The sequence below is a fragment of the Necator americanus genome, chromosome II, assembly GCF_031761385.1.
Source record: "Necator americanus strain Aroian chromosome II, whole genome shotgun sequence".
In the NCBI taxonomy this organism is placed as follows: domain Eukaryota; kingdom Metazoa; phylum Nematoda; class Chromadorea; order Rhabditida; family Ancylostomatidae; genus Necator; species Necator americanus.
The window spans coordinates 1,656,398-1,670,149 of record NC_087372.1 but is presented as its reverse complement, the minus strand read 5'-3'; the positions used below and the strand labels follow the sequence as shown (position 1 = coordinate 1,670,149).

The 13,752-nt window shown below is 36.7% G+C and overlaps 1 protein-coding gene across 4 annotated transcripts in view; it reads left to right on the top strand.

Annotated features, from left to right (window-relative positions):
- The window catches only part of RB195_016589 (uncharacterized protein), a gene marked incomplete at both ends in the record, with an annotated part of 78,100 nt that overhangs the window by 36,882 nt on the left and 27,466 nt on the right, over nt 1-13,752 (top strand). For 2 of the 4 annotated variants that reach the window (XM_064183182.1, XM_064183180.1), the window contains 7 exons: nt 3,385-3,465; nt 4,671-4,766; nt 4,872-4,942; nt 5,653-5,749; nt 8,599-8,670; nt 9,011-9,075; nt 10,065-10,200. In XM_064183182.1, coding sequence (XP_064039062.1) covers nt 3,385-3,465; nt 4,671-4,766; nt 4,872-4,942; nt 5,653-5,749; nt 8,599-8,670; nt 9,011-9,075; nt 10,065-10,200 — 618 coding nt within the window. Of the gene's footprint in view, nt 1-3,384; nt 3,466-4,670; nt 4,767-4,871; nt 4,943-5,652; nt 5,750-8,598; nt 8,671-9,010; nt 9,101-10,064; nt 10,201-13,752 lie in introns of those variants that run through there. The other 2 variants (XM_064183181.1, XM_064183179.1) reach the window with 1 other exon arrangement.

Genomic DNA, 13,752 nt, shown 5'->3' with positions numbered 1-13,752 from the left:
GAGCAGTAAAGAGACCTTAATTGTGCATTTCTAGCATTTTCATTAAGGGAATTTATTATTATTTTTCATAGGGTGACATTTTCATTTTTTCCCCTAAAATCTGCCTTTTATAGAAAATAAACGAGGCAGGTTTCTGCTGTTTTTGTACAGAAAAAATTTTAAAAATGTAAAAAAGGAAGGGAATTATTTTTCGATCTATTTTGCAGCCTTAACGGTCTCTCAAGTAACAATTCCTGCTTAGGTACTGCGAAAAAAATTGCAAATATTCTCTTAAAAGAAATAAATCAAGAAAATTTTAAAACGAAGTCAATGTAAACGCAGGAAAATGTGAATGTAGGAATAATCCCGTCTGAGCCAACGTCGCAGACCCTTTCCTGGTGGTCCTCAGTCAAAAACAGAAACTCCCAAAACTAATATAGTACTGTTGAGGAATCAAACAACTACTCACATTTATTTATTTTTTACTCATTTTTTTAATTTTATTTTATTTTTACTTTATTTACCCTACTGCTTGCAATACGTTGAATTTCTTCTCACTCTATATTCTTGGCCTCAAAAAAAAAACCCGGAAATTTTTTTGCAAACCTCTTCAATCAACTCAAAAATCATTCTTTCTGCTATGAGTTTTTACGTGGTAGTTAGGAAAATTTTGAAAAATATTTTGAGAATGACTGCACTTTTCGCTAATGCATGGCTAATAAGGCGCTCCAATAAAGTTATTTTTATCCCTTAACGTTTAAAGGTCGAATGAAATTCCCGGAAATTTTGTTATGATTGTCTATCTATCTTTTCTCCCTCTCAGATCCCACATTTTAATGTTCGTGAGAAAAAATGAATAAATAATATTTGCATGTTATTATTCCGTTGAATTGAGAGCTGAGAATCTTTTTGTCCCCTCGTGTGGGTGGATTTTAACAAATCGCCATCAAAAACAACGCCACAGATTCGCGTTCTGAATTGAAAAAGGAGAAATATGTGTTAAAACTCTGTTGATGATGACGGTGAAAACATCTTTTTTCTGGATGGAAAAATCCGAGAAATGCTTGTGCGATCATCATTATCCCACGGTTTTTTTTTTTTCGACAAGAAGCGACAAAAATTCTCAAACGTAAACAGCGCCAGTAAAAAGTGTATATTTTTTCTTCTCGCAATCCTCCTGAGGATCTCCTGAGATGAACAGATTTTTTTCCTGAAAATGTTACTTAAATGTTGTCCAGTTCAGTCGCTTTTGTATTTGCTGGATTAGTTTCACCATCGATCAATTTTATTATGAAAAAAGAACTACAGTTTGGAGTTGATCGAGGAGCCTGTTTCACACTCACCGTACTCGTATGGGACCTTTAAATAGAACTACATCTGCCGGTTTCACTTCTTTGATGTACTGTAGATATGCATACGGTGTTACTACTTGAGTTGCCTTCTCTACCTACGTTTTCAAGTGGAACGTTACCAACAAATAATCAATCCGTATGGATTCATTGCACAAAATGGGACTCTTTTTGAGTTCTAACTCATTTCTTCGCTTTTTTCTTCTTTTTTCTCTGCAAATTACAGAACATTTTTTCATTCCGTTCTTTTGTACATTATTAGAAATACTACAATTTACTTGTTCACCTACCTGGTTTATTTACGGTCGTAGACAATCTTCAACTTCGAGGGTTAAAGGAGCATTGCAGCACTTTTTTCATGTAGAACAAAATTTTCTTGTCTCTTCTACGCAAAAATTCCCTATGCCAGTAGCCATAATGTTGAATAAAAAAACAAAATATTATAGAAGATAAATGCTAATAAAAACACATAATAGAAATAATAAAAGCGAGTAGGATACCGAAATGTCAGGGACTATTTCGTATTTCAAAATCTATCTGTTATTATGTTTTTGACTCTCGGAGATGGGTGTTATTATTTAGTGAAATCGTTCGTTAGGGTCCCATTAATTTTGCGCAGCTTCTATATTCTCCATAACGATAACCACGACTCGTGAATCCTTAGCGCAAGGTACAGTGACACCTGGAAGATTGTTTGAACCAAACCTGTATTCAGACTTCTGAAGGTGGCGAAATGACAGGAAGGTGATAAAATTTTCACCCACATATCTGACAGGCACGGATAGGACGTAACGTGATTCGGATACATCCTACTGGGCGGAAAGTAAACTCTCCGGAAGATCCAGATTGACTCAAATATATCCACTAGGGACCAAGAGGACAGTGCTGGTTTGATACGATCCACAATAACATAACAATCCGGCCGGGATGTGCTCTGATCAATCACATGACTTGCCCATATGGCTTCACCTAACCACATAGGCAACAGACGCTGAAGAAGAAGAAGAAGAAGAAGAAGGAAAAGAGAAAGAAAAAGAAGAAAAAGAAGCCTGCTAAGCATATCGACAAGAGCACAGATTAATAAATCATTTTTTAGATCCATAATAACGGGGTTGGTATCACAATTACCCCCAACAGATCGTTCCTCCATTTTGTTCCTCGTGTGTCGTTGCAGCCGGTTCCTTCACTTTTTCCACTGAATTTATCAATTCTGTGCAGCATTATCTTCTTTCTTTTGAATTTTTAGAGCATTTTTTTTCATTCAGACTTCTAAGAACTGAAAATTTATTAGTAGATAAACTTGAAGAAAGCTGACGCGGTGCAATATAGCGCATTCCTTCTTTCAGCGTTAAAATTAAACGTTCTATATTTTCATGATATTCGTACATTTGTTTTCTTTCTACATTTCTACATTTCTACAATTTTCGTGCATTTGTTGTTGATGTTTTTGTAGCTTTGAGGAAAAATTAAAAGAATCACTTCTGGGTGGAGAGACGGAACAGAAAGAAGAAAAATCCCGAAACTACCCTCCGTCTATCGATGTTGAGAATAACGTAATGTTGATGAAACACGTGCACGCAATCGCGTCATGACATCACTGGACCGCGGGGCGCGAGAAAAATTCCGACACATTTTCCGCTCACGGTTCGCGTTTCTCCCGCATCGACCATATTCTTCTCCATTTGCGCTTTCTGGCTTTTCCACGAAATTCTGGCCCGACGACGTTCGGATGCTGCCGCGCCACGATCGTCGCGCATATCAGTGTCGGCTAGTCTCAATTTTCCAATTAGCATCGCTTAATGCGGCCAGTTAACCAGTAATCCGCTCGACGTAGCCCCATTCTAATCGAGGCGAGGCTTTAACCGCTCCACTTCTCGCTATCGTATCTCCACACGTATTTTCCCTTTCTTTCATTTCTTCTCCGAGTTTTTTTTTCCTCACCCTTTTCAGATCCTCTTTTTTTTGCTACTTTTAAAGATGCGGGGTTCCAATTTAATTCCTCCTAATCACCGTCAGATTTTTCACCCATCCCGTCATCCCAACTTTTTTTCTTCAGAGAGGTCCGGACGAGTTACTGTCGTCTATTCATGGAACCATCCTAGCGCCAGTTATGACTGTCGATTCGGAAGCGAAAAAGGTATTTTTCGTTTTTTTTATCCGTTTAGTTTTCCTGTGGATAAGCATGTGATCACTTTTTTCTTAATTTTTTTACAATGTCTTGGTTACATTTAATTTAATGGAAAGAAGGTTTCTCTTGTTTTCATCCAAGAATCCTGATTTTTGCTGAAAGCGTGGCTGTTTCTTCAGTAAATATAAAAATTTTTCTATTAAAGCTATTAATTTTTCTATTTCTATTATTATTTCTATTAAAGCTTCTCAAAATTGATTTTCCCCGAGTTCTATTTCTCGGCTCGGATTTACAAACATTCTGAGCAATCTTCATAGATAGCCTGCCATTTCCCATTCTTTTTCAAAGAATTTCTTTTTCTAAAGAAAACTAGTTTACTAAAATAAAAATCATTAAGAATATAACCGCTCTTGCCTCAGTGACACTGGGACATTTTTGTTTTTTTTTCCAGCAAGTTCCGTCTTTTCTTCCACTGGTACTTGACATCAGGCCTGAATCCTGATCTTCTAAACTTTCTAAACTTTTTTTTCTCAAAAATTTTTGTCAAAAGTTGATGAACTGATGATGACAGGTTCCGTAAACAAAAAAAACATTTCATTTTCAAAATATGTTTCGTTTTTGAGATAAAAATCTGCTTGAGGAATTATTTTCAGTCATATTTCTTTCCCAAGAAACATGAGTCCTTAGGCACTGCGTAGTTGTTCGTAGGCGTAGTTCCTGTGTTATTCATGCTGGATTTTTTTCCGTAGATTATTTTGATTCTTCCTTAAAACACATTTGAATTTTTGATTGATTAAAGGGAACCAAACTCTACAGCACAACGTCAGACGAGAAGCTGTTAATTTTTCTTTTTTCTTTTTTCTCTCCATTGGATGTGTTCGTTGCAATTTTCATTTTTCTCTTCCGACGTCATCGCTACTATAACTTACACAATTTTAATTTTTTAAAATGTCTAATTATTAATTAATAATTATCAGCTGTTCCGAGAGATTCATAAAATATTCATAGTTTTTCTAAGCAGGGGAGAGACGTTAGAGACGTCATGAGCCCGAGAGAACAAACTGCTGTGTCCTTTGTGGATCCCATGCTCTTCCACAAATTCCTCGCCTTTATTCATTAAAATTTACGAAATTTAACGTAGCGCTGATATTTATTTAGATTTTCAGATGGTATAGCAGGGAATTATTCCAGGAAAATATCGATTTTTTTTTCAGGCTAAGCTCGATCCAACCGCTTTATATACACAGTATATCAGTCAGATGAACGGTCTTACTACGGCACAGTTACTAGCTGGACAACCACTAGCACAGGTATTCTGGATCGGTGATCTTTTTGGTGTTCGAAAAATTCTAGATCAAACGCTAAAGACGTGGCGGCGAGAAAACCGCCAGGAAAATTCCCGGATATTTTTTCAGATAGCCGCTCCCACCGCACATTGTACAGCGACCTCATCGAGCACCCCTCGTTCACGCGTTGTTCATATTCGGTGAGTGCGAACATCTCGGAGACGCATCTTTTCATTTATTTATTAACACTTCAATAAAACTCTATAAAATGCGGGAAAGGGTGTCATTTAAAAGTGCTATTAAATTCTATTCGCTGCCGGGGGAATCGATGGCGGGGGGTGTTTTAGAACGTTCTGCATTTGCATACATTTCTCTCTATGAAAGATGCAAGTCACGTCAAACCCGAAAGTCATCAGGATCTTCCGGAGAGCAAAGGGGACCGGAGGAGAGAAACGAATTCTTGAAAAAAGAGAAAACACTAATTTCTTTAGAAGTAGAAGAAAATGAGATAAAATAGAAACGCTCCCATTTTTATTCGGTTGCACCTCAACGAATTCCTCAAAGCCGTCAATCAAGGATTTTAAAATATGAATTTTTCATCCATACCTCATATTTTCTGGGCATTCCCCTGACGTCAAGCGTGTATCGACTCCGGAATAGTCATCTCAATGCAATAACATAGCTATCAACGTTTCGAACGGCTCTTTTCAAAAAAGAAACGTTTTTTATTTCTCCTTCAATTTCACGGATATTTTACGAGAAAATGTCTTCCAACGAATGCGAATGAAATAAAACTGAACGTGGGATCTTGGCTTGCTGAGAATTTTTTTTTAATTCGCATTCATTGAAAGAAAACTCGAATTCAATATAAAATGGATAGAGTTGTCAAACGTTGTCGCCACTTTTCCAGAAATATACCTCCGGACATGGTCGATGTAGAGCTGATTCAGCTGTGCGTCCCCTACGGTCCCCTATCCAACTATATGATGCTCAAGGGAAAGAGTCAGGTGAGCTGATTTACGAAATTCGATGAAGTTGGATGTTTATTCTGAATTATTTACAATTATTTTACATTATATATTACAACAATTAATTTAATTACCGGCGGTTAATGATATTCAAGGAGCAAAAGCAAATTCTAGATATGTGTGTAAGTGAGAATTTTTCCAGAACGTTTTCTTCCGCTTCTTTTAATTTTCCCTGTGAGATTTCTGACAAGTTTTTGACCTCGCATTGGAAGGTACCAAAGCATCGCCATAGATCGTGATTTCTCATTTTATTAAAACCGTTTTAAACGGCGCTATTTCAACTCTATTTCTTTATTTCTAATTAGTTCTCGTTTTATTTTATTTTGTCTATATTTTATTACAGCAGTTCTGCGGTACTGTTGTAGCAGTTGTAGTTGTTGTACTGTTTACAGTGTTTTAGCACCTTTAAAGGCCGAATTTAACAATTTTTGAGCGAAATTTTTCTAACATTTCTATGCTTAGCAGCCCTTCTTATGTAGGAGGTAAGTTAATAGAAAAAATTTTCTACTTTTTTCTTCTGAAATTTCTGTACCTCAGTTCTTTTGTTAATGGATTGTTCGCCTTTTTCTTAGTCATATAGCATGAAAGGTTTCCGTATAAATCATCTTTGAAAAAAACTCTGAAATTTTTTTATTGTTTCAAAAATTTCCCCGAGATGAGGGGGGGGGGCGCTTTTCCTGTTTTTCGACGGGAAACAGCGAGTTGCCGGTCGACCTTTTATTTATGTGAATGAAGCGACGGGAAATAGGGCAGAACTTGGATCACTTTTCCTTTTAATATTCAATTTGTGCACTTGAGAACGGAAATAAACAAGTAATTACAGTGTTAGCATCATTAGTATTCCATTCATTGACAGGAATGAAAAAAAATCAATCAATTCAACACCGCTGGTCATGAAATAAAATGATTTATCGCTGTATTTCATTTCTACCTTCTCGCATCGTATCATTATTTTCTGGGATTATTTGACATCAGTAATGTTCTTTTCTGACCACCCGTTGTCATGCTCCCTCTTTTTTTTCCTGGTTTCAAATTTAAGAATCTACTTAGAAAATCCGATTCAGATAGCGAAAATCTCTTTCGGATGAGTTTCTGGATTTATTGAGCGAATGCAGAAAGAATCAGCCAGCACTGTACTGTTGTATGTACTGTGCGCTGTTTTCTCGCATACAGTTCAGCGCAATCCACCCCAGCTGAGACTAATCCTTTGGAACCAATGCATCCTAACCGTACGTTAACCATTGTGACTCGTCCCGGAGAGGGTGTGATCATAATTCAATCATGGCAGTGGCGATTGTTTTATTGTTTTAGTGTAACATGGTGGAATTGCTGCGAAAATTCTGGAAAATGCTGACGACATCCACCCCTGAATTGACCTAACTCAGTTTACAGTTGACCCAGCGCAAGATCCTTGAGAATAAGGATGTACTGTGTTTTTTCAACGATTAATTTTGATCCTATCAGATTAAATTTGGACCGATCAATATTCAGATAAACGTATTTCACTAATCAAAGTTGATCAGAAAGAAAAGAATCAGAAAGGCGTGCTAAAGAAAACAAGCAAAATAAGCCCGCAGAAGAAAAAAAGCGAAATAAAAGGATTACGGTGTTTAAATTTAGAATTTGAATTTTTATCGTGTTTATCATTTCATTTATACTTTCCTGGAAATTGTTGGAAAATCTTCATTTCCGTCTTTTATACGAACCGAAGGGAAATGTAATGGAGGATGTAATCTCACACGTTGTCATCAAACGCTTGCATTTCTATTTCTGGTCAGAAATTCTTTATTCTTTTTCCTGGATTACTGCTTTATTTCGTTCTTCTTCGAAAATTTTGAACTTGACAATTTTTTGTCTGGCTATGTGTGTTAAAAAACGTACCGCAACCAAATACAGGATCTGAATCCAGAGTAGATGAATTTTCCAGGATCTTCTTCTTTGAATTAATTTAAAATCCAGACATAGTCGTTCATTTCTCGAGAGTAAAATTTTGTTACATCTCATTTGAGTAATTTCCTCACTGTTTGGATCCTTCCAGTTTGTTTCCAGCGTTGATAGTTCTCAAAAAATCTTAAAAATTATTTTTGTGAGCGTTTTTTTCACTAACTCGATCAAATTTCGCTGTATTGTCTTCGTTTTTTTTTGTTTATAAATTTAAATATAGTTATAAATTTCTACTTATCAAATTTAAACAACTGACAGATCCACGAGAAAGTAATCAAAATTGAAAGGAGTGCAAACATACAGTTTTCATTCGAGGAAAATCATATGAGTTGCTTTGTGATTTTTTTTCTTCTGCGAAGAATTTTAATATTTTTCCTCACATTGATATATGTCAATTGTTTAAAAACTTGAAAAATGATGCAAATGAAAATTCAACCTATTCTCTGTACGAAGGAGGTGGTAAAGTGTCATTCTAAGAGCAAATTAGACTGGTTATGTGAAAAATTTTCCGTTTAGGTGAATAAAAAATTGAATTTTTGCTCGAAAATCGGCAGCAAGTGCACATATTTGAAATTATTTGAGGAGAATCGTTGATTTTCCTCTTTAGACTCTCCCGTACTTTCTCACATATCATAATAGATCTCATTTAAAGGTCGAAAAGTCGAACTTTTAGGATGTGGGAATTTTTCCCACAAAACTTCCATAGAAAAATTTAATCATTTCCCTGAGACTATTCTGCAGCAGTCAACTGTTAGTCTGTTAGTTTGATCGTACGGTAAGCGAAGCATACGTATCGATTTCTATCTCCAATGAAACAAGTCCATTTACATAACTGTATGTGCAAAAAATAGTGCGTTCCTCATCTGCGTTTCATCCTCATTCAGGCATTCGTCGAGTACGAAGACGAGCACAGTGCCGTAGGCTTTGTTACGTCAATGAATGCAGTACCGATTCAGGTGGGTGACGTTCGAAAATTTCCAGCATCATTTCCTGGATTTTCCTTAGTTCCTTAGTCTTATTTCTCATGAAGAGCGACTAAATACACGCCTCTCCAACGTTACTTACCGTAATGACATCGTTCTGGAAACGCATAATAATCCAGTTAGGAACCAATAACGCGTCATGAACGCCATCCTTCAGGAAACGTTGTTCATGAAGAGATGACGTGACACGGTCGTCGTTAAGTGCACCCTTTATTTCATCAGTGAGACTAATGAGAAAAACCTTTTTTTCCTGAATCGGGATGAAAATTGCGAAACTCTAGCCGTAGAGAAAATATCTCGAAAATGATTACAGATTCGTGGTAGGACCATTTTTGCGCAATACAGTACGCATCAAGAGTTACGATTGGACAAGAACCGGTCGGCACAGGACACAGGTGCAGATGTGAGTTTTTTGTTGGTGCTGGAGAGAGCCGGAGAGAGAAAGAGAGGAGGAAAAAAGAGGAGTCCTGTGCAGTCCTGGGAGAAAGCTACGATTATTAGGATCTCGGCACTAATTGGTGGCAGCGTATTTGATCAGCAGTGCCAGAATTTGAGGCAAGGACAATGTCCGAATGGAAAAGTGCAGCCGAAAGTTCCCACACATTGATTCCATATATTCCATACGAGTACAGTATAACTATGAGCAGGATAAATTTCCTACGGATATATGTCCCTATTTCCCAACGAGTTTCTTCATCCCCGTTTCTAATAGCGCAATTCTTCATTAAAACTGCGAGGACGTGAAAATTACGGGGAAAAACGGCTTCATTTTCCTGGAAAAACGATTCAATACTTCACTAATTCGTGCAATATCGTCAGACAGACACCTTTTTTCTGGAAGTTGCTTTGCACAGCTAAGTTATTAGGTGGAAAAATGCGTGAAAAGTTCACCGCCGAATACAGTAATACAAGATTTGAGGGTTTTTCCATCTGGACGAGGTAATCGTAATGTGCACGCTCAATGTTCGATCCGTCCAGAAAATGTACGTATTGATTGTAAAGTTCCTCTTCGTCCCTATTTTTCTTGAAATTTTTTTTCCTAATTTCCAGATTTCCACCTAATATTTCCAATATTTATCATTATGCATTTATTTAATGGAAAATTATAAATACATCTTACAAATAAACATAATAATTATAAATACATACATATAGAGTTGTCGATGAAAAATATTCTTTTCTTTTCCCTTTTCCATATTATTCTGGAAAAAAAGAAAAAGTAAGCAAACGTACGAGAAACTATGAACTTTTTTCGAAATATTAAAAATATCGTAACATTACAGATATCTTGCTTAATTTTGTGACTTTTCTGCTATAATATTAAATTTGAAAATGATGCATCCATACATAATTCTTAGATAATAAAGAATTAATTCTGCGTTATTATTATTATTATTATTATTATTATTATTATTATTATTATTATTATTATTATTATTATTATTATTATTACTATTATTATTATTATTATTATTATTATTATTATTATTATTGCATTACTAGTGTCAATGCAGTGTGTTTCCTTCCTCCAGACAATTTTATTATTATTTTGAGAGAACATCACGCTCTACGTTGTCTATTATTGATGAAAATAAAAAATCAATAAGAGGAATTGTTTATTCAACATGGAGAAACTACTGATGTATTTGATAATTTCATAAAAATCCCTGAATTATGTTGGTCCCAGTGAACAAGATAACTTTCCATGGGGCAAGAAATTCCCGAACAAGACATTGATACTTTTCGGATCCTTCTCTAATGTTGTTTGATCTATACCTGGACATAATGAATTTTTTTTTGTCACGCAAAGGCGATTTTTTTTCCTTCGATAAATAATGCTGGTATCTAGCAAACAATGCTAATAATAAAAAAAAAGTTGGATGTAAAGAGCGAAAAAAGCTCTTCTCTACTACAATCGATATTTTATTATTGTGATATTAATATTTATGCTTACCAATGCTCAACTCTATCATTAATCCATGTTAATAATCCTTTTTAAATTTTTTTTTTTGCGCGAAAATCCCAAAATATTCCACTATACTCTGAGCTAGAGCTACTATACTTTAACCATTGATTTCTGATCAAGTTTTTAGTTCTAAAATGGACTAATTCCTTAAAAATCATCGCTACATATGATTTTCAAAAATATACCAACAATCTCTGGATGGTTCTCGTTTCCTTGCGATTCCTTTGAAGAGGAAACACGAGAATTCCCCGTAGATTCCTCTACCTGTTTTATATGTCTAAAAACTAAATCCAGAATTCCACCTCCTTGACGGACTCTGATGTTTGTGGCGTACGTCAGCGCTTTGTTATATACGCGTGCGTATGTATGTTGGGGGAGGGGGGCAGCGGCGGTAGCGATGACTGAATGACGACTGGACTCCCACACTCAGCTGGATGCCTCCAGCAGCCCCAATCACTCGCCACAAACACATTTTAATAATTAATCAACTCATATAACCCTCCAGCCTCTAACTCACCACAACCACTGCCAAACATGTCGCAGGCAATAGCGGCGGCGGCGGTAGCTGCACCCGCGTCGACGGCGCCCGTCGTGATTTCGTCGCCTTCCTCGCCTCCTCCGTCTACCGTTCCTGGCGTTCCTGCCGGCAACTGTTCAAATAGCGACCGTTTACGTCCCAGTGATGTACTTTTTTCCAGAATAGCGCTCTGAGCTCATTTTGCTTTAGTGGCATTTCGGCCGCTTCGCTTCGGCCTCATCAACGCAAATTCTGACTGCTGTCAACCCACTCTGTGTGTAGCCTTCGCTCAACGTTCCTCGTATCCACTTCCTTAAACTTCGTACATCCTCATTGTTCGGGCTCATGTGCTCATAACTCTACCTTTGTAGCTGCACTCCTCAACAAGATCATCTCTTTTAACTTTTTTCTCCATTTCTTCACCTTTCAGCCTTGTAGGAAATGTTGGATAGAAAAGTAGGAAAGTTTGTCGTCGCTTAAAGAAAAGCTCTTCGTCTCATTTGTAGCCAATTTTTGCTGAATAATTTATGAAATCCATGGGCCCGTACTCTGAATAAGGTCCCTTTTTCCATTTTTGCAAAAAAAAAAACCGATTTTGGCTAAAATTGCTTTTTCAGCACTAAAATGGAGCGAAGCATTATCTTTTCCCCCTTAGTTAATGAATTTATTGTTACAGTTCATTCCTCCACTGAGGAGTGAAGCTGATTTATATCAACTGCTACAGTATACTACTTACCAGAAATAGGGAAAAGTTATGCCATCGATCCTCCAATTATTATATTTTATGTATACGGTGTAACTCTTCAGAGGGCCTACAACGTTTGTAAATTTTTAAAGTTTTTTCTTTGAATTTTGAATTCTAATTTTGGAGATTTCCCCTTTTTGAACCTTACTACCGTCTCTAGAAAACTTGGAAGATCTGGAACTAGCTCTTTTCATTGGTTTTGAGTGACTTCTCCATGCGTATACACTCTCCGTGCGTATAACGTTTTCTTTCTCTCTTTCTTTCTCTTTCTCCTTCTCTCTCTCTCTCTTTCCCAACACTGGAATTTGTGTCAGAAATAATAATTCTTGGGAAATGCATTTTAAAAAATTAAATTTTAATGGAATGAGTAATTAGATTAGGTAATTATTGCATAAGTATTAAAAATAGAACCAACCGCTTTAGTCAAATTATATATTAATTATTTTTCCGAACTATATATGTAATCAGAGCCAAAGCGGTGGTGTATATATACAGAAGAGGGCCACATTTGTGGACGTGCGGGGTGCGTGTGTGTGTGTTGCCTGAGGGGGCACATCTGGTTATAATCACGTTATACGTTCCTCTTCCACCCCCTTCTTCCGAATACAAACGAGCAGTCCCGGTCCCAGTTTCCCCTAAACTGCCCATAGAAAGATTGTAATCGGTTCTGATTCCAATTCGTTGCCTTTACACTCATTCATTCATTCTATCAGTAGTTCATTCATTCATTCATTCATTCATTCATTCATTCAATCATTCACTATAACAACGTACTTGGACCTCCTCTACAAGACCCCCGTTGTGGCCCTGTAAGTGATCCCAGCGCAGCCATCACTTCTTCCGGCACATATTTTTCATCAAATCCGCTTCATTTCCGTAATATAACACCGGAATGCTTCATAATTACGGTAACTTTGACTTTTTGAGAGGGAATAATCATTGCGGCTGAGATTTTAACAAATCATCAGTGTAGATTCTATTTTTAAATGATAAATTGAATAAATATTATAACATCCCACTCAAATTCGGATAATACCGTAAAATTCCGACTAGAACTGTTGCAAAATGAAAACATATGAAGGTCTCCTTTTTTTCTAGTTTTTTTTTCTCAGAAATAAGTCAGCAATTTCTTCCCATAATGGGAATTTTGTCGTTGTACTAAGAAAAAAACTCTGTTCAAAACGAGGAAGCAGCGAGTTGACTGTTTTTTGAAGTCGTTCCTTGTTTTTGAGGCCCTTCTGTCGAGAAAGAGCAGAGAATTTCTTTCCTTCATGAGAGTAGGTTTTCCTTTTTTATCTTTTTTTTTACTAATTAGTATTTGTCAATAAGTGAACGGTTATGGACAATTTCATGCTGCCCTTTGTTTGCTGTACGAACATTTCTATCCATGAATGTCAATGGAATCTGCATCCATCAATCATGGACGATAAGGAAGTCTTAAAAAAATACACTGCTGACCTGGCGAATATTCCTCTAAAATACTCCCAGAAAAATTATGTGTTCATCGAAGTAGAGAGAACTATAAATCGTCCTTGTACCTTGTTAAAAATCAGGAATTCAGGAAAAATACTTCGAAGAAACGAGGACAGGTCTCCTGTTTTTTGTGTTCGCGAATTCCGATGAACTCTCTCACCGGAGGGTTGATATATACGACCTGTTCGCGCCTCGCATTCATCAGGGCATCTGTCTCGATTCGCTTTCTAATTACATCCATCCATAAGCCTCGCTAGCGATTCGCATCGCATGTGTTTCATTAGATCCCATATGCCGAATTTGTCTAATAAGAGCTTCTGGCGAATTCCGCCCACATTTCTGCGCAGGACCCAC